At 35.8% G+C, this 21,974-nt stretch overlaps 1 protein-coding gene and 1 non-coding gene across 2 annotated transcripts; one reads left to right on the plus strand and one right to left on the minus strand.

Moving 5' to 3' along the window:
• The first annotated feature begins 4,880 nt into the window (after positions 1–4,880).
• LOC111877951 (small nucleolar RNA R71) lies at positions 4,881–4,987 on the plus strand. The gene has a single exon (XR_002845594.2). It is a non-coding gene; the product is annotated as a small nucleolar RNA R71 (small nucleolar RNA).
• Positions 4,988–13,566: 8,579 nt separating this feature from the next.
• On the minus strand, positions 13,567–20,846 carry LOC111890328 (uncharacterized). Its single transcript, XM_023886459.3, has 11 exons — positions 20,411–20,846; positions 19,576–19,637; positions 19,163–19,495; positions 18,847–19,061; positions 17,731–18,214; positions 17,078–17,170; positions 16,895–16,986; positions 16,682–16,799; positions 16,237–16,322; positions 15,334–15,385; positions 13,567–15,186 (listed from the first exon to the last, which is right to left on the minus strand). The coding sequence occupies exons 2-11, from the start codon at positions 19,582–19,584 to the stop codon at positions 14,692–14,694; spliced, it is 1,977 nt and encodes a 658-aa protein (XP_023742227.1). The 5' UTR covers positions 19,585–19,637; positions 20,411–20,846; the 3' UTR covers positions 13,567–14,691.
• Between the last annotated feature and the right edge of the window lie 1,128 nt (positions 20,847–21,974).

Here is a 21,974-nt window from a genome sequence, read left to right on the forward strand (position 1 = left end):
GGGCCAAGGCAGGAGCAAGTTTTTCAGCAAGGGTTCTCCTCACCGAATAGTTTAGGATCGGATCATGTGCTTCCAGGATGTTGGATAAGACAGCGTGTACATCCGAAACACATGTCTTGATGACCTCCCTTTCGGATCGAAGAGCTTCAAGTTGTTGTTGTGAGTTTGAAAGTTGCGTGCTCTTGATCTTGAGGGCGGTGGTTTTGCTCGCCGGAACGTCCATCAATGAATTCTCGACTGCGAGATCCTCCTGTAACTTAGCGAGGCGCGCATCGATGGAGGCACGAAGGGCCGAGTTGTCGTCGCTTATGTTTTGGCGAAGGGAAGCGAACGAAGTCAACTCCGTTGAGACGAACTTGACCAATTGCTGAACAATCGGTTCCAAAGTTGTCTTAGTGGCGTCGGCGCTTTCCTGTAAGGACTTCAACAGGAGAGAAGCGTCGGAGAATAGTTTATCGACTTTTTCGGTCGCTGCCTCACAGGCTCTGGTTGAGGCATCAATCGCAACAGTTGCGGAAGCCACGAATCATGTTGAGCCCTAGAGAAAGCATCAACAATTTTCTGAAGTGCGGCTTCAGAGAGAGAGGACTGCTGGTTGGAAGAGGAGGCGAGAAGTAGATCAACCTTCTCGTTAAGCTCTTTAAGATGCTTCTTTGTCACTGGAGCATCATCCTCCTCGTCACTCTGAACCTGAAACGGACTATAGTAGACCGAATCAAAGTTCATGTGTTCCCCGCCAAGGTAAGTGTCGTCTCCATCAGAGGCATTTTCTGGAGATGGAGGGGGTGGTGAAGCTGGGGGTGTTGTGGTTGGGGTATGTTGAGGTTGAGTATTGGGTGGGGTAGTTTTGGGTGGTGGTTGAGTGTGGGTAGGTTCGGTTGTATGGTTTTCGGTTTGTGGTGGTTCGGTTACGGGAGGGGTTTCGGTTACTGGTGGTGTTTCGGTTGTATGGTGTTGTATGTGTCCCAAGCCTCATAAGTTTTGAATAATAGCCTTCATGACCTGGTATACACAAACCTTGTCTTCCCAATAAGGCTAATACATTTATTCTAATCGTGAGCTACCTCACTCTCATCTCACATGAGTTAAGAGTTTCCTGCTTGATCCTTATTTTCGCAGCAGAGGTACTATGTTTTCTTACACCATCTCTATTACACTTCTCCATCACATTCGTTTCATCAACGTAACCCTTGAGACTCTCATACTTACCACTGAGGTTTATGCTTACACAACATCTGTGTTTATGATCTTAGTTTCGTGTCACTACGAGCTAAGTGAAACCCAAAATTCAACACCTAATGAATTGACGGTGAACAATTAATTTGCTCAAGTTTTCACCAAAGGATTGACGAATGTACCCTAATGAAATCTCAAATTTTCTTTTGTGTGATTCCTATGAAATTGTTAAACACCATAACATTTCTTCCCTTGGGATCCAGGTTTTATTTTTTTTTTATCTGAGATTTTATATTTTTCCAAGCCAATTTAAAATAAATTCCTACCTACTTGTTCAACAGACTACACCGGTCTCACAAGTCCTTTGTTCACTTTCTTTCTTATTTCAAGAATAGAATTGCTGAATCAGAGCGAAAGCCACCCTTATTTAGCCTAATTAAAAGAAGCCTTTCAACATTTATTAATAAATGTTTGATCGTAATTCAACGGGAATCCACGCTAACACTTTAAGGTCTCTCTTGACCTTGAAGGAAGAGATTCGTGCCCGGGATCATCAGTTTCGTGTCATTATTGACATCACAGAATATCCTTAAAAGAGTTGCTTTATTTCTTTTTCTTTTACACTCTTCGCACGAAAATCATTGATTTTCCAAAATTCCGTTACTAACTTTTACAGGTTGTATTATTACTTGGTGGTTAATTATGAAGCTATGGTCAAAAACAATCCACGTGGGTATTTAATTCAAAAGCTGCCATTTAAAAAGATAAGACGAAAAGGTTGCTGACTCGGCGGGAGTTAAAAGGATTAAAATTCAAACGACGGTAAAAAGGGGGCGCGTGTGAATTTGAAACGCCCTTACTTTTACTGACATTAAGGACGCGTGTGCGAAATCCAAGCGACATCCTTCTGGCATTAAAAGGCGCGTGCGGATTTGAACCGTTTTTCTTCTGAAACGGCGCTTGTTGGGTAGCGTGATCCTAGGAATCTGACACTATCTCTCCTACGTGATCATCGCATAGAAGATATGAAACGATTATTCTCTCTCCAATCCCTCACTATAAAAGGCGGTCTACAACACCATTTACCTTTTTACTGCTTCCGGATTTTCTAGAGAGCAAAAACTCCCAAAGCTTCACTATTCATCTTCTTCTTCATACCTTCAACAATGGTTGAATCCTCTTCCGTCCATGCTACTTCACAAATCCTCCCCATCCGTCCACAACAATGTCTGGTTATTGACCTTAACCCACTGGCGTACGACTCCTACATGTCGCCGATTATTGAGTGCTTGAAGTACTCCCAACTAGCTCCCGCTCTCTCAAGGATCGAATTTGTGCCAATTGTGGCCCTATCGCAGGTTTATGCGACTGCTTATTACGACAAGGCAGTCGAACGGGTGTTCTTCGAAATTACAGACCACAAGACATCAGTTTCTCGCCAACGATTCTGCATCATGCTTGGGTTGGATGTTGACCCATCGAGAATAAATCCGGAGACGATTCCGGTTGGGCATTTGTTTAGCATGTTTTACAACATGGGGTACACGGAGGTCCTCACCTCCGTCGCTAAGTTCAAAAAGTCATGCCTGCCGCCACAGTGGAACGGCTTGTTTACAGTCCTATTCAAGGGCTTGTCAGAACGGAGTTCAGGATCCGACGGTGCCAGTCGCCTCTTCCTATCGATCATGTACGCGGTCTACAACGGGATTAACCTGGACTATGGGTTGGTCCTATGGCAATAGCTCATCCAGAGCCTTTCTTCATCATCACGACACTCTGAGGTGTCGTTGGCCCGGTTCTGGATTTTGATTACAAAATGGGCGATGGACAAGTTCGACATCCCCACTGCTGCCGGTGCATCGATGTCTTCTGTTGGTACGTTTCATACCAAGAAGATCATCGTCTCAGATGCATCTAAATTTTCTTTCATTGGCTCCATCCCGGAGACAATGTATGGCGACGTGCCCTCTGACAGCAGGTTGATTCGGACGATCAAGGAGTTCAGGCCAACTGGTCCTAGGGAACTGACACCAGATATGCTCAGGTCTATCCACGATGCAAACAAACCGGTAAACAGGGGCAAAAAGGTTGACAAAGGGAAGCAAGCGACCAAAGCTCCAAAGGGTCCTTCTCCCAAAAAGAGGAAACAAACAAAGGTTGCATAGTCCCCACAACCGAAGAGGAAGAAGACACATACAGCACCATTCGAAATTAGATTTGTGACTTTTCAAAGTTGAAGATTTTTGATAAAGCTTGTGGGAGAATTATGAAGGTAGCTTTTTCAACAGAAGTTCTTCATCGATCTCTACTAAAGTTTTTACAGAGAAGTATCCTTTACAGCGGAAGTTTTTCATCGAGCTCTGCTAAGGACTTGTTATATCTCCGACTTCTTGTATTTTCTGGATCAAGTGGCGTTACGAATCTTAAAGTTTGGGTTGTTACATGATATTTTTTGATGGCTTATATCATTACCTTATTTGAAGATCGTTGTGACTTGGAGGGGGAACTCTTCAAAGACAAGAAGTGATTCGGTCTCTTTATTCTGAAATGGGTTTTTATGGCGGGTTTGGTTTTCATGAAGATTCTTTGGGATTACATTCGAAAATGAAGTTTAAAGACATTACTTCAGTGCTTGATTTATATATCCTAGAGCACGTGTTTGAAGACTTTTGAAGAATCAAGATTCGTGGATTGCTTCATATATTCCTCGTTGCAGATCTTTTTATTTGCTAGATGCTTGTTTTGGAAGTTAAAGCATTGTCATCCATTCCATATTTTGAGGGGGAGATTGTAGGGTTTCAAAGCACTCCATGGATGATGGCAATGGGCCCCTTTGATGAATTCTAGGTTAAAATCCCAAGACTTGTCTTTTCCCTATAAATAGTCATGTATTATTCATAATTAGGGTTAAGAGTGTGAGGCAAAATGTAGCCGCCATGTGAGGTTTCTTATGTAGTGTTAGATTCTTTAGTCTATACTTTAAGTGTAATTTTTTCCTCATATTTCAATAAATCGAGTGATCATTCGACATAATCTTCATTATTGTGTTTGTTCTTATTTTCCGCATCTTGTTCATCAAATCTCAATTAGGGTTTCATTCCCAACATATCCAATTAGGGTTTAAGGGTGAAACCCTAGGAGCCTTGCAAGTATAAAAGGACCCCAAGGGTTAAGGAAATCGGAACTTGTGCTTTAGAAAGAAACCCTGGCCGATTTCTCTTCCCTCTCCTCTCTCTCAAATCATCCTCTTGCTAGTTGGTGTTTGTAAGCCATTAGAGGAGTGACAATTGTGACTCTAAAGCTCCAAGGACAAGAAGATCAAGCAAGTGATTCAAGGTAATCTTCTAATTCTGATTTCATATTGTTATTATACTCTATTAGCTATTAGAAGTCTTGGATTCAATGTATGTTCTATTAGAGAAATCTAGATCCAAGCATTAGGGTTGCATGTGCACATAGGAATGTTCATATGGCTAAAACCCATCACCATCATGGCTGCTATTTGTTCAGTTTGGGCCCCTCCACCGCCTTTGATTCCATCTTGCCTAGGGTTGTGGTATTCGCGAGAGTGCTTTGCGAATTCTTCAATCAGCTCCTTGACCTCCCTTGGATTTTTCTTTGTCAAAGTTCCTTGAGAGTCAAGGAATTGTCTTGTCATAACGTTGACCCCATCATAGAAAATCGACATCTCTTGTTGCACATTTAGATCATGTTGAGGGAAATTTCTAAGCAAGCCCTTGTACCGCTCCCATGCTTCATATAATGACTGCCCCGGCTATTGCTCAAAGTTGGCTATTGCCTTCTTCAGTTTAGCTATCTTGGATGGTGGGCAAAACTGGTCCAGAAATTGCTCATGCATTTGATCCCAACTGGTGATTGTACCTGGTGGAAGTGATTTTAACCACTCTTTAGCAGCTCCCTTGAAAGTAATGGGAAGCATCCTAAGTAGGACAGTGTTTCTGTTGACATTTGGGACATTGAAGTAATCCGTAATGTCATTGACTTCATCTAGATGCTTAAAAGCATCCTCATGATCTTTCCCATAGAATGGGATTTCCTTCAGTGTAGTCAAGATGTGCCCTTTCATCTCGAATGTGGCAGTGGCAGGTATTGCGGGTTGGACTAAACCGGGACCCACATCTTCTCGGATCCGCTTCTTGTAAGCTCCCATGGACATCTCTTCAATGTCTTTCATCTCGTTCCTTGGCTCGTTCTCGGGTTCGCTCGTATGTTCTTCAAATTCAGGCTCGGTATCGTATTTGGATTCGGTTTGGACGGGTATTTGATCCAAGTGTTCACGCTTGCTCTTGTTCTTTGAGGATGAACTTGACTCTCCTATCTTCTTTCCCGACTTCCTTGAAAATGCTGACTTTAATTCTTGCAGTGGCGTCTTCTTATCAGTCTTTTTGTGAAGTGCAGCCTCTGGATCTTCAATTTGTGACACCAAAGGTGTGGTAGAGCCTCTGGTCATGAACTCCTGTTACTCGATAAAATAAAAACGTAAAACTGAACTAAAATAGGAAAATACTAAAAGCTAAAAAATTACAGTTCTCACGTCGTGAGTTTATAAAGGTCGCATCGTGAATTCTGTGACAGAAACAAAAATCAAAATTTTTGCTAAAATAATATGCTAATAAACAAAAATAGATAACTAATTAACTTTTTGCAGATTTTATCCCACAAAAAGGGTCGATTAATCTAATGCAACTAAATAAACTAATAAACTCAGCCGTTCCCCAACAACGGCGCCAAAAACTTGATGTGCACGGAAGTACCCAGTAATTTTAATATTTATAGCCTAACAAACTTAAACTAACTTTGCACTTATAGGCAATGTACCTAGTCAGATTACAGTATAGCTTGGGTAAGTCGGGTGTCGATCACAGGGAACGGTGTTACTAATTAATCTACTTGCTATCAAATTAACCTAATTATTAACAAGTTTAGAAAGGGTTTTATCTGATTTTACAAGATCAGACGAACTTAACTCAAATTCAATCAATAAGTAAAAACACTCTTATCTAGTTCGAATCCACTTCGTCCTTATGGCTAGCTAATAATTATGGATTATCAAGTTGGTTTTAATTGTATTAATAATTTAAGTCTAATTTTACCAATAATTAATTAATTCATGTAAACTATGTATGGTCACACACAATTAAACACAGAACCAATTATGAATATGAATATGTTATGTAAGATTTATTATGTAAACGCAATTATAGTCATAATCTACGTTCTCTAGCACAGCTAAGTTTATTTACTTTAGTTACTAACTAATATTGGTCAATCCTAGCTCTAACAATTTAATGTTCACTAAATCATTAGGTAAACAAGTTCATGCAGTTAATGGTCACTAAGCTACACAAAACATGAAATTAAGCAACTAGAGAAACAAACACAAGCATTCTATGTAACTATAAATCAAACACAAGCAATTTACCAACTAAATAAATCCATATAAAATTAAGCTATTCATAAGCTGGAAGCTTCATCTAGCTAAACAAGAGTAGCTAGATTCAGCTGCTCAAAATAGCAACTAACACACTAACACAAAGCAAAGTATAATGAAACATGTTCCTAGGTAACAAATAAGTAAACTAAATTATGGACCTTCACTCTTTTGGTGTTGAAAACCTCTTTCCAGGACTTTTCTTCTGCTAAAAATCGCCTTCTAGAATCCCTTTCTCTAGCCAAAAGTCTCCTTAATTTGTAATGCTTAAGGATATATATAGTTTTCTGATTTTAATAATTCACATCGTGAATAATAAGATATTCACGTCGTGAATACAAGATAATCGTGCCCGACAAGGATTCCTTCACCCGCGTATATATCTTCTAGAACTTATTCTCACGTCGTGAATCGTCCAGTTCTCACGACGTGAAGACGCCTTTAATCTTTTAACTCCCAAAGTTTCTTCCTTTAACGTTTTTAGTCCCTTTTCTTCAAAATGTCTTCTTTTTTGCTGCAAATAACATTTAAACTCATAAGTACCATTATTCTAAACAAATTACCAACTTATATACAAAAATGTACTTAAATATTGCCTAAAAATAGGTATAAATATAGAAATACCAAAATACGAGTTATAACGAAGAAGTTATGACCCGTCAAAGTTTCACGACAGAACAGGCACGATACTGGGAAGCGTAAATAGTGAATTTACGATAGAGCAAGATTTAGCCTTAGTGATCTAAACGAAAGTCATAGAATGCGTTAAACCGAGACTGTCCATAAAAAGAACGCCCAAATCTGACTTCGTATGAAGAAGTTATGATTTTTTGAAGTTTCGGCTTAGCAATGTACAGCCTGAAATTCGAATATTAGATCGAGTGATTTTTAGCCGACACAACCTAAACGAGAATCGAATATCTCATTAAGAGTAGCGTAACGAGAAAAAGATGGGTGAAAACGGACTTCGGATGAAGAGGTTATGATAATTTAACAGACCAATCCTGTCCCGGCCTGTTAATAATATAAAATTTAAAATAAAGTCAAAATTAGCCGACGGAGTCTAAACGAACGTTGTAGAGTACGTTCCCGCCTTCGCGTGGATATAAACAACGTCAAAACGGAGCTCGTATGTGGAAGATACGAATTTTTGAAGTTGGGACTCGAAAATGCGAAACCGGTGCGAGATTGATGACGTGGTGCGATCCTAGTCGTACCTTGCTCCCCACGGTTCTCGCTTCGGATCTTGACACCTGTCCTCGCATTACGCCCAGCATCCGAAGCCGGTACGCCCCGCGTACCCTCGCTCTTATCTGCTCCGAGAGTAAGACAGTTGGTGGCTCTCTGGCAACTTTATCCGATGACTACGCCCCGCGTAGCCGAGGACTACGCCCAGCGTATGTCCGAGGCCTCGCAGCTATAAAAGGGGGCCGAGGGCAGCCTCATTCTTCACCCATTTTTCACTTCTCTCTCTACAATCTTTCTCTCTCTAAGTGCCCTAAGCCTCCCAAAACCCTTGGTAAACCCCCTTAGCTCCCGAGGGAAGCCCCGAGGCTCCTGGAGTCCCGAGAAAAAGTGTCTTTCGGTTTCGAAACGTTGCTCCAAATAAAGTTCCGGTTTTCTTTAAAATCCGATGTAAGTGAGCTACACTTACGCAATTTTTAATATAGCTTTCAAATAATTATAGTAATGTTATTAGGTCTTTAATTTAAGGGGAAATTGATAAATATGTCCTACGAACTTTCTAAGGTTTATCCGTTGAGTCCCTAAAGTTTTTTCCGGGCATTATAGGTCCCTAAACTAGGATATGACCTGCTCTTTTAGTCTCTATCAACCTGTAATAGCCGGTTCAATGACCTTTTAGACAAAAAAAACTCAAATTGTACTTATATAAAGCCAAAAAAAAATAAGCTCGGGGGATCAATTCGTACCGAAAAAAAAACTCTCCATTTCTTCTAAAGCTGATTCACACTCAATTCGAAGAAAAAGGAGATTAAAACTCATTTTCTCTGTGAACCTCATCAAACCCACACATCCTTCTCAACATCGCATCCATCAAACTTGCAACTCGGAGGGAGAAGGAGAGGTAGCTTGTGTGATTTTGAATAGAGAAAAAGGAAGGAGGGGTCAATTCCTTGAAGAGCTGAAATAGAATCAAAGAAAATAGTGGAAGCAGGTTCTGATCGAGAATCGATTAGAAGGGGAAGGGGGTTGTGATCTTCGGTGAGTATGTGTGACGATCGAGGGTGAAGACGTAAAGAACAGCAACGATCTATTTTTTGGGAGGGTACGCATTGAGTTCTTTTGGTCTAAAAGGTCATCGAACTTATTATTTTGGCTTTATAAGGGCACAATGTGAGTTTTTTTGGTCTAAAAGGTCACTGAACTGACTATTATATGTTGACATGGACTAAAAGAGCAGGTCATATCCTAGCTTAGGGACCCATAATGCCCGAAAAAACTTTAGGGACTCAATGGGTAAACCCTAGAAAGTTCGTAGGGCATATTTGTCATTTTCCCAATAATTATTTGGGCTATTATTATGAGTTATATTGAGTGTTATTTAATGCTTATATAATAATAATAATAATAGCTAGACTATTAATTAGTCACGGTTGATGTTAGACTAAACCTTAGTGGTATTGATACTAGGTTTTGTCGAAGGAAAATGGTTTTGAGAGTATCGAAGCGTTGTCCGAGTGCTGAGTCACCACCTTTCAAGTGAGTGCATAGTTACTTTCAGCTTACACATAGATATGAAGGATTTTATATAAATTACGTGCTATGTGTGCATATTATCTGAATACTTGCTATCTATGCTGGATAAACATTGTTATACATGTTTTCAATGATTTAAACTGTATATGTATTTTATATCTACGAAAATGTTGTGGTAAAACATGGGTAGATGTAATAGGTGATGTGTGATAAAATGATGAGAGGTCTCGATGTTGATGTTGTTGATTTTGTCATCTAGCGGAGTATGGATGACGACCACAGACTCTTCTAGACAGTCCAGTGGAACACCAGCAGGCTCGCAACCTGTAGGTGTTTGTGAACGATGTGTTCACCGGTGTACTCCATCCCCCACATAGTTGCCTTAAGGACATTTATTGATAAGGAATCCCCTTAGCAGCAGTGTCCATCCCGATGATGATCCTTAGGCTAGGTCCCTTATGATAGGTGTTTAGGGACGTAAAGTGAGGATAACGGGAACGGGTAATCGGGTTATTGTTGATTGATGAAATTAATAAACTTATTTATTATGGGTTGAAAACCCTATGTGCTCACCAGGCTCCCCAGCCTGACTCACTCAGTTTCTTGTATTACAGGTAGTGGCGCATGAGCATAAATGTGATGTTTTGGATGAGGGATTACGGATATAGGCTTGTAGATACGAAATAATGTAGTAAGGCTTATATTGTACTGTTTATGCTTTTGATATGTATCGAACATGACATCCCAAGTCTTTTAATGAAATACATTTCCTTGGAAATGCTTTTGATAAATCTTTATCATATATTGTTTTGGGACAAATTCCGCAACACTTTTATTTAAAACTGTTACTCTGACTTTCAAACAAAGCATAAACAAAAATCGGTCTTTTCTGGCCGTGAAAATGGGGATGTCACATAATACAAGTAACTTCATAATTTTATACACATAATTCACAGCTTAATCTAGTCAATTTACTGTTTAAACAGGAAACTCACCGCTTAATACAGTCAATTCGTAGTTTAAAAAGAAAATTCAAAACTTAATGCAATCAATTCACACTTTAAAACACAAAAATGACAGTGTAGTACACTAAATTCACATTTTAATACCCAAAAAGTAGTATTCACATCCATATTATCAACTTAAAACGCTTATTACAATTAATACACAATTTAATACAGAAATTTCACAAATTAGTATGATAAATTCAAAGTTTAATTCAAAAAAAATTATACATTCACAACTTACTAGTAGTTAAAACTAATATTAACAAAATTATACGACAAATGAGAGGTTAAAACATCAAATTCACACTTTAACAGAAAAAAAAAACAAACAAAAATAAAAACTATATCATATAGATCTACAACAGATGCAAGTAGAAAAACATATTATCAACTTAAAACTTTTAATTCATAGTTAAATACATAAAATTCATTGTTTAATAAAAAATATATGTATTCAAAAGCATATTATCAACTTAAAAATTTTAATACAATCATTTCTCAGTTTAATACAATTAATTCATAGTTAAATATAAAAAACTCACAGCTTATTATAGTCAATTTTCAGTTTAAACAACAAATTTACAGCTTAATGTATTCAATTCACAGTTTTAAACACAAATATCACAGCTAAATACACAAACTTCATAGTTTAATATACAAAAAATATGCATTCACAACTAAATTCATAGCTTAATAACTTACCAAATTTTACTGAGTCATTTCATCAAACACCTTGTGTGCTTTTTTTTTCAGAACTTGCTTTTGTAAGCACCATCAATGTAAACACCATACACACACCATATCTAACCTGAAAATGGACAAACACATCAGATCTGATGCCGATTTGGTGGTGTTTTAACCAGGGATAAGAGAGACAGAGACGAAAATGAGTTATAGATGAGAATGAGGCGACACATAACAGATCTAGTACAAATCCGACAAACATTTCGCCGAAGAGCTTCATACTCCGTCACATATGTTATTCCGGCGAAGCAGATCGAAGAGTTTTTTTCGTGCTTCATCAGATTTGAAACGTTGGAGATCTGGAGAAGAATCATATTCAGACTTCAAAATAGAGTGTAGTGTTTTCTAGGTGTTCCAGGAAAGCAAAGCGGCTGATGGAAGGCGATAATCGGTGCTGGTGAGATAGATGGTTGTGGAAGGAGGTGGCCCTCGGTGGTAATGGCAGATCTAAAGTCGGGGATTCTAGATCTGAAGGCGAATGCACCAGATCTAAAGGTGAATGCTTCAGATGTGAAGGCGGCGGCTCCAGATCTGAAGATCGTTGTATTCTGGCGACGGCGACGGTGGTGGTCGTTGGCAGTGGTAGGAGGTGAGAGAGAGAGAGAGATGAGAGAAAAGTTGTCATGTCTGATGATTTAAGTTATAAGGTAAAAAGTGGTTCTTATGGTTCTTAACTTTTTATTGTTCTCATTTGAACCTTTATATATATATATATATATATATATATATATATATATATATATATATATATATATATTCTATTTTAAGTACTTTAATTTTTGGTCCTTCGGAAATAACTTATATTTTATATAGCCCTATTAAGTTTTTGTAATTATTTGGTCGGTTTTATAAATTGGTTTTTATACATTTATTTTTATATAATAATTTATTGTATTCATTGCAAACGTCAATGTGCAGCTGAATGGGTCACCCTATATATCGTACGACTAAATATGTACAATCATTTTTATCGTTCTAGTTTTAACGGCTAAATATGTATAACAATTATTATCATTCTATTTTTAATGGCTAAATATGTATAATAATTACTATTGTTTTAGTTTTATTGTTTGACAATTTGGTTGCAACGTTGATGAATTATTTACAACTGTTTTTATATGTAATAATATTTATTAAAAAAAATATTTATATAATTATATATTTAAAAATGTTATATATATATATATATATATATATATATATATATATATATATATATATATATATATACATACTAGGTTATAATGTGGATGGACAACTATTATGTGAACGTGTGAATAATGTTATTTTATGAAAATTACTAAGAGAATATGTTGTTTAGTAATGTGAATACGTTCAATCTCACAGAAGTATTGTTATTTTAATGGATTCTCATCCATTCTAATTCATTTTTGTTCTAATTCATCATTTTTTATTTATTTTAATTCTTACAGAATACGATTCAATAAACATCCTGATAACATTCTGACAGAATGAGAATAATTAAAAAAAAAATGTATAATAACCTTATAGATGATTTAATTAGTGAAAATGCTTAATAATTAAAATAATTATATAAGATTGAACGTATTCATATTATCAAAAAACATATTTTCATTGTAATTCTCACAGAATAGCATTATACACACGTTCACACAATAGATGTCAATCAATATTTGAACATAGCTCTCTCTCTCTCTCTCTCTCTCTCTCTCTCTATATATATATATATATATATATATATATATATATATATATATATATATATATATATATATATATATATATATATATATATATATATATATATATATAAAACAAAACCTCAAACCGATAGGTGATAAAAAAAATGGAAGGGGGGGATTACATCTACCCTAAAAAATATGCCAAAATTTTAGGGTGTCTATAGAGGAAGAATAGGGTTGAATAACAAGTCTCGAGAGAAAACAACAATCTTATAACTTGATCACTGAAAACTAAATATTAAGTGATTAAATTAATAAATGATTTTTGTATATTTTTTCCTATAAATTTTAAAAATTGTTTGGAAAATATACTCTAAAATAAAGCTATTAAAACTTTTATAACTTATTCATCTAGAATAGAGTTTCTAGATGTTTATCGATAAATTATAGCTTCTTGCTACAACATTAGCTAATTCTTTTGAAAACTCTTTTGTCACCATATAAACTAAGAAGCATTTCTTTTCTTTAAATGCTTATTGAGTTATATAAGTTGTAGGTGTGGGCATGTTATTACATGTTATCACACCCAAAAAGTGTCACATCATCATCCTAGTCATAAATTGGTGTTATAACACAAAATGTAGAAATGAGCAACACCAAATAACATGTAATAACACCACTTATTTTCTATTTTATTTTTTAATTTTTTTTTTATGTTTGTAATTCCCATTTTTCTATTTTGTTTTATTTTTTTAATTTATGTCATAATAATTTTTAAAAAGCATATAAATTAAATAACACATAATTAAAATAAATACTAATTAAAAACTACATTACAACGAAAAAACATAAAACAATATTCCAACGAAAAAAAAACATAGACCGAAATAAAAAATAACAAAAAAACATTACAACAAAAAAAACACTAATTTTCATCTAAATATTTTATTCAATCTTCGTCTTTATTTTTCGGAGTGTCTCCAACCGTCTCGGTGGCAAATTATCCTCGCTAGTTTGGAGAATTGTCAAATCTTTCGCAATACGATCGTCCTGGGCTTCACGATGTAGGAACTCAAAATGATCCCGTTGCAACCCATATCTTTTACGTGCGATTTCGTTGTGTTCGTCAGAATTTTGTTTCATTTCGGCTTGCTGTCGTCGTCTATTTTCGGCTTCATCCGCGTGCCGTTGAGCACGCCTCGCTTTGTCGCGGCCTATCGGCTGTTGGGGCGAAGAGATCTCTTCAAGGTCGTTCAAGTCGTCCAGTACAGTTTGTTGGGTGGGTTGTCCCTGTGTGATAATTTTCTGAATTATAGCAAATGGGTTGAAAATGTTTTGTGGAAGGTTTATAGTGAATTGTGGTGGTGGTGAGGCGGTATTGAAAAAGTTGTCTTGTGTGTTGAGAATGTTCGGTACATTTCGTATTGTGCAAAACCAAGAGGCGAAGATGTATTTTTTTTTGAAGGAGTGTTGGGGTTTTGATCCATAGCAGGGAAAAGAATTTTTTTTTTTTTGAAGATTTGAGAGTAATAAAAGGTTTGTAAAATATAAAGGTTGATGTATATGTGTTTGTGTGTGTGTGTGTGTGTATATATATATATATATATATATATATATATATATATATATATATATATATATATATATATATAAAGATTGAAATTGTATTAATTTTTTTTTTTTACATTTTTAACTGTTTTACAACGGTTGAAAAATTAAAAATATAGACGTTGGATCATTTTTGCTTGGAATTCTTCCCGTTGTCGAGCGTTACCACAGTAACGTATTATAACGTAACGCCTAATAACGCACGTCGGGCGAGGTGTTCGGCGCGTTATACCGGCGTTTTTACCCCTCCACATCGGATTAACACGAATACGCGTTGCCCATACTTACCCACCTAAGCAAATCCCCTATGAGCAAATTTGTGTTAGATACCATTTAGAAGGCTAAGAACCACATCAGAAATGAGCAACCCAAAGCTCTCATCCCCACTACTAATAACAACACTTGTTTCTTTAACTTCTATAAAACCCTTGTTAGGCTCAACCACATTCACCACATTTGATCCACATTCAAATGACCCTTTTACCCCAACCTTCTCCAATTCCACCACTAAACTCTCTAAATCAACCTTACCCCAATGCACCAATAGCCCAATCTCGGTTTCCAAACCCTTCACCTCTTTTCCCCCAATTAAATATTGTTTCCCATGTTCCAAATAAAGCTCACCCCTTAACCTTGAAATGCTCAACTCCTCGTTTTTCATCTTTGAGAAAGTGAGTTGTGAGGCCAAGTTTGTTGCGATATTTAGCTCAGAAAGATTATTGGAATTTGGTAAGCAAAGTGTTTCGAATTCTGTGTAGAATAAACATGGCAATGATTTGCTCAAAGGTTCAAACAACTGTTTTGTGTAATCCGGGAGCTGTTTTTTGATAAAATAAAATCGAAAAACAAAAAAAAAAGTTAGATAATGAATTAACAAAATAGGAATATAGGCCATGTGCTTTATCTTATTTAGTTATTTATCTGAAAAGAAAAAGAAAGCAGAGGTGGGTAAGAAATTTGTTACCAAAATTTGTTTTGGGTGTAGCATTTTCAGCAATTGTGGAACTTTCTCCAATCTACAAGCAAGAAATAGGGTAAGGGTTAACTTATATATAGAGATTAATTAACTAGTTTTTATTTCGATTTAAATAATTTCATGAAATTTTAAAAGATAAAAAACTAAAAATAACTGTTCTTGAGTACTTGGAGTAGCGGTGGTAGTTAGGAGAATAATAGAAACAAAGAAAACTATTTTTTGGTTATAGCAATTAATCAAGTTGAGAAAAATGATATGCTTTTTATTTTAAAAAAGAGAGATAATATTCAGTTTAAAAATTATTATAACTCTAAATTCGATATAAAAGTAAAAATTAAAAGAAGTTCGATTGCTGAGAACCCAAAAATCATGAAATCTGTCCCGTTTAATTCTAATTTTAAATATTTAAAAAAGTAAATTACACAAATGGTCCTTATGGTTTGGGGTAATTTGCGTGTTTGGTCCCTAACTTATTTTTTAACTCGGAAAGTCCCTACTGTCTGTTTTTGTTACACCATTGGTCCCTACTGTTTGTTTTTGTTACACGTTGGTCCCTATCTTACATAAAAATACTATTATTTAAACAAGGAAAAATGGTGGGGTAGGTAAGGTAAGGTGAGGGGATAAGGTTGGTGGTGTGTTTATTTAAATAAATTAAAAAATCAATGGCAAAATAGGTTTTTTAGGTAAGACAGGGACCAAGCGCGTAACAAAAACAAACAATAGGGACCTTCCGAGTTAAAAAAATAAGTTAGGGACCAAACACGTAAATTACGCTAAACCATAGGGACCATTCGTGTAATTTACTCTATTTAAAACTACATATAATTTCATATATTATATAAAATCAAAAAAAAAAATTATTAATCCTCAAAGTGGTGGATGACTTACTTTATGCCTGAATAAAAGGAGCATTCCAAAACCTTCATTGCAATAGGTTTAAAAGGGGAGAGTGCTAGATCAGTGTCAATTCCTTCCTGAAAATAGTAAATTCTATAAATTAAAATGTTATTTCTTTCTCACTTAATGAGAACATGACATACTCTGATAAGCTATATATGAATGTTTTTTTTACTTAATAAGAAAAAACAAACTAAACAAAAGAAAAGAAAACTTTCTCCATTAAGTCCTTCAACTTTTTTTTACAAATTTCCCCTCGTTTGTTTTTTCTTTAATTTTCCCAAGTGTCATCTAAGAATCTGAATTTGTAAGCGGGTATTGATTTTTAACATGTTGTTTGCTTGGAACCTCTGAATTACTGTGCTGAATTATAAAAATGACCATTTTACCCTTTTGTATTGTATTTTGCTAAATTCAATGAGAAGGAGAAATGAACCTCAAGAACAAGTAGGGAATTTGGATCCTCATGCCAACGATGAAGTAAATGTACAACGGGTCCCACCCTCAAACTCCAGTGAGGACAAAACACTATGCATGGCTCCTGCCACATCATTCTGTGTACATATAAAAAAAAACATGACATAATGAAACCATGTAAATGTCTCAAAGTAAATGATTGTTTACAATAGTATAATAATTAGTATCTTACAATAATTCATGTGAATCAAGTGTTGGAAATATGTGGATCTTTTTCTCCTTTATGAGCTCTTCATGACCAAAAACCGACTTCCCAGAGTACATCTGTAGTAGGACCATAGGGTAAATAATAAATACAAATAAGGATAAGGAGGGCATTTCCGTCTTTTGAGTTGAGTATTATCATTTTTATTACCTTTTCTTGTCGATGGTTGCATAGCCATTCTGGTAAAATATTTGTGTATGCCAGTAATTCTTCTGCTACACTAGAGATGATAAATATAGGAACCTACAATACAATTACAAACACACAACATTTTAATATCAATATTTTAAGAGTAAATTACACGAATGGTCCCTATGGTTTAGGGTAATTTGCATGTTTGGTCCCTAACTTATTTTTTAACTCGGAAGGTCCCTACTGTTTGTTTTTGTTACGCGCTTGGTCCCTGTCTTACCTAAAAAGGCTAGTTTGCCCTTGATTTTTTAATATATTTAAATAAACACACCCTCAACCCTACCCCTCTCACCTTACCTTACCTACCCCACAATTTTTTCCTATTTAAATAATAGTATTTTTAGGTAAGACAGGGACCAAACACGTAACAAAAACAAACAGTATGGACCAAGCGCATAACAAAAACAAACAATAGGGACCTTTCGAGTTAAAAAAATAAGTTAGGGACCAAGCGAGCAAATTAACCCAAACCATAGGGACAATTCGTGTAATTTACTCATATTTTAATATAAGATAGAAACTTCAATAAATTTGTTGCATCTTAATATCAAATGAAAATGAGGAGGGTATTTACGTCTTTTATAATAAAAGATGAAATAAAAAGAAAATACCTTCATATCAAATGAGTCAATATGCAAAGCAAACAACTCCAAAAGCTGCAAAACAATTCCAAGCCTCCCAATGGGAATTAGAACAGAACCACCATCTTTTACAGAATCCATTGAACATGAGCATATGAACTCCATTTTCTCCATTTCTTCCGAGTTTTCATCAGAATTCAACAAGATATCATCATCAGAATTGAATTCCAGTGCATTTGCATAGTCACTACCAAGAGTTGAAGCAAAATCAGAATATATAAGAGGATCACTTCCTATAAGAGCATGGAAATCAAAATCCATTGCAACCCCAGATGAGAATATAGAGCTTGAAATATATGAAATATTCCTTTTTGGACTTTTAATACTCCAATTACATGCGCCTATTTCTAAACCAGAGCTAAAAGCCTTCATGATCAATGTGCCATTATAGCAAGCTTCTTCTGCATATTTAAGAGTCTCAACTTTCTGCAAACATTCCTTCACATCAGCTGCACTGAGAAGAATCTTATGTTATTTCCTTTAACACAATTATCTATAAATTGCAAGAGACATCAATGTACTTACATTTCTTTATCCAAAATACCAAAATACTTGCAATATTTTATCAATAACAGCAATATGCAGCAACTAATAATATCAAGTTACTTACATTTTCTTTACAAGTTACAATTAATTAGTCATAATAACAAGGGATAATGACTTGAAAGGGTAACAAACTTTCAACTTTGTTGATATTTAGTCACCGAACATTTTTCGTGCTTGATTTACCCCTAAATTATTTGAATTTGTTCACATTTTACCCTTATGAAAGGTTACAACCGGTAATAAGGGCAAAATGTGAAGACTTTCAGATAATTCAAGGGTAAATCAAGAACAAAAAAAGTTTAGTGACTAAAAATAAACAAAGTTGAAAGTTTGTTACCCTTTTAAGTCGTTATCCCTAATAACAATCTGCTTACATTGTAGTAGCAATATGTAGTAAAATAAAATTCAATCCCCAAATTGGTAGCTAAATGTAAGTAAATTGATATTATAAGTAAAAACTTGCAAGAGTGTTGTTGTTATGTGTAAAAAAACTAAGTAAACTGCTGATATTTGTAGAGAAAAATTTTGCAGTGTTATTACCTGTATAGTGGCATCCAACTCCCGAGGTGGGTCCCATTCTTACCAAGAACTATCTCTTTGAGTGAAGGAGGAAGAGCTTCAAGCTCTTCCCAATTGAACAACTGAAGGAAGTTAGTTTCCTGAGGTCCATATAATTGCTTAAATTCCATATGCATAGCAACAAGATCCTTCATCATAAACTCACTAACCCTTGTTGCTGCTTCAGTTGCATATATCTAGTTATAATAACAAACAAAAAAGAGCATAAACATCAATCAAGGAAAAAAAGAAAGAAAGAAAGAAAGAAAGAAAGAAACAGAGTCCTATATATATATACCTTAGCAGAAAAACCTTTGGATCGAGTAAGAAATGGCAACCCTAGCATACCCATTGGACTTGATATCAATACAACATCAATCAAAGAAACATTCCATAGGTGAACTCCCTCAATGGTTTTATAGTAAGGTTCTATAGGTATTAAATTGTTACTATCAAGCAGCTTCTTTGAAGATGGAGTAGTGAATGTCTGTTCATATAAACTAGTAGATACAGGGGAGAAGATTGTTGTAGCAGAGAGGTCAAGTGGGCAATCAAATAAGATGTGGAAACCAGATAAGTTCACCATGTGGCATGATGGAAGATTGTAACCCCTACTTTGGCTCAAACATGTCTGCACATACAAAAAAGAGCTACATGGTTATAGCATTATACATAGAAGTAGAGTAGAAATAATTGGAAGAGGAATCATACAAGCTTCATTGGGTATGAATGAGAGTTGTATCAATCAGGATATGGAACAGGTGAGGTACACCCTGCAAATACGAGCAATCAAAATCATAATGTGCATAATCAGTTCACCCTTCATTGCAGAAAAATAAATAATAGTAAAAAAATATCCTAACTATCAACAACAATATTTTTCATTTCACTTGCAAACTAATCACATGAAGAATATCCTAATCCTAACTTCAACTCCCTCAAGTAACTTATCAAACTAAGACTTGCATAACAAAAGTCACATAAGACACATTAATCTTCTCCACTTCCTCCTGCAAAGTGGGTAAATTTGAGTCTCCATTATGTGAAATTGAACTATAAACAATAAAGCAATATTTTCAAGATGTAATGTTCATATAGACATTTTATCAAACACTTGGTGGGTATGTTTATGTGATTTTAGAAAACCAAAATAATTTCAGCAAAAAGAAATCCAAAGCCACCACCTAAAACACACAATTAACAACAAATTCCAATAGCCATATAGATTCATCAAATTTGAATAACATTTCAAGTTTCAGAAATTTTAAACATCAGATCATATTCAACAAATATATGCATCTCATTTCAAATTTTTAATGCTTGAACAACATACCCTAAAAGAGAAAACATGTATTTTCAACAAAAGTAAACATCATATCAAATTCAACAAATGTAAGCATTTAATTTCAGATTTCTAATGTTTGAACAACAAACCTTAGAAGAGAAAACATGTATTTTCAGCAAATGCATCCGATTTTTATGCATATCAGTTTTTAGAAGTGATTTCAAGGGAACATCTGATTTTCTAAACAACAAAAGAACATACCGGCGACGAATACACGATGGAGACAACGTGGTGAGCGAAGGCGACGTCGGATATGGCGAGTAGGTGTCGGAGTCGGCGAGTGTATGCAACAGGAGGTACAATCCTTTTTTCGTTTTCAGGGGAAATCCGACGGTTCAAACCTTCAGAGTGCGTTTGGTTGTGCGATTGGACAGGAGGAATAGGGCGGTGCTGGTCTGGACGGAGGCGGCACGAGGAGGAGATGATAGGTTGAAGCAGGCGTCAATGGTGAGGAACTGAGGATCGATGTTGGAGGCTGTGAGAAAAAAAAATAATAAAAAAATAAAATAAAAGCAAGCGTGCATTCTGTTTTTTTTTTAAGTTAAATCTCGGAAGACATCGACAAGAAGACCTTGTGCATTTTAGGTTTATGCACTTCAAAAAAAAAAAAAACAAAAACAAAAACAAAAACAAAATAAAAACAAACATCTGGGGACATATGTGTACACTTGGTCTGCACGGCCCATACATAAGTGTACATTTTAGGTTTATGCACTTCAAAAAAAAACGGTCATGTTGTTGAGGTGAGAGTGTGACTCTGTGAGATTCGGTGTCAATTCAGGGAGGGAAATCCAAAGTCAGACCCGTCGATTGAGTGAAAGTCGCAAATCACACCCACTCCACTCGTCGATTGAAAGCTTGAGAAATTTGGGACTTGGGAGAGAAACACTTATCGTGGACTCATGGTATTCGAAACGGGAAACAAAAGACACGATTGATTTCAAATTAGATTGGACAAAACAAAAGTTAATTAAGTTTGTGTTTGGGCTAAAAAGAAATCAAATAGATTTAGCCCAAAAATCATTTTTTATGTTAAGTAGCCCCATATGGATTTACTACAAATCGTGGTTGTGACACAGCTATAATGGTGTTACAAATTGTGGTATAACGGTGTTACAAATTGTGGTAAATCGCAACGTTAATAATGTCATGGTTATAATCCACCGTTATTTCTTAGAGGACCGATAAACGCTATAGCATATGATTAACGACATAGCTAATCAACCTAAGAAGTCAACAACAAATCATAAAAATAATAAACAAAATAAAGATTAATATAAGGTAAAAGAAGAAAACCAATAAAATAAAAATAGGGAAAATGACTTATGTGGGTAATTAACTATTTCATTTATATTCAGTTGGTCACTTTCCTTTTTTTGTATTTGATTTACCATTAAACTTATTGTAGGTGTTCACAGAAACTATTGAAACCGGCTATTGAAGGTTTCCGGCGATTTCTTATCTCTGGCGACTCTCTGGTCGTCTTCTCCAGCGAGCCTCTGGCAAAAATGATTTACCATTAAATGGTACGCCTTAGCCTTCCCACCAGTACCATCATTTCCATCTCTGTCATCTCCGCCACCACCTTTCTTCCCCTTCTTCTGACCACCACCACCGTCTTTCTCCTCTCCGTCGTTACCATCGCCACCCTTCCCTTTCTTCTCATCACCGCCATCTTTCTTTGCCGGAACTATCTCCACCACCCTCTTCAGTCTCTGCTTCAGAACCTCCGCCAGCATCTTCATAAATAATCCACCATTATTTC

This window comes from Lactuca sativa, chromosome 1, assembly GCF_002870075.4.
Source record: "Lactuca sativa cultivar Salinas chromosome 1, Lsat_Salinas_v11, whole genome shotgun sequence".
NCBI lineage: Eukaryota > Viridiplantae > Streptophyta > Magnoliopsida > Asterales > Asteraceae > Lactuca > Lactuca sativa.

What these genes read in the sequence shown, in the direction of transcription:
- LOC111890328 (XM_023886459.3), bottom strand. An exon ending in CTTGATTCACATGAATTATT is followed by an intron (nt 16,800 to 16,894) that starts GTAAGATACTAA and finishes ATATGTACACAG; the next exon opens with AATGATGTGGCAGGAGCCAT. An exon ending in TACACCCAAAACAAATTTTG is followed by an intron (nt 15,187 to 15,333) that starts GTAACAAATTTC and finishes ATCAAAAAACAG; the next exon opens with CTCCCGGATTACACAAAACA.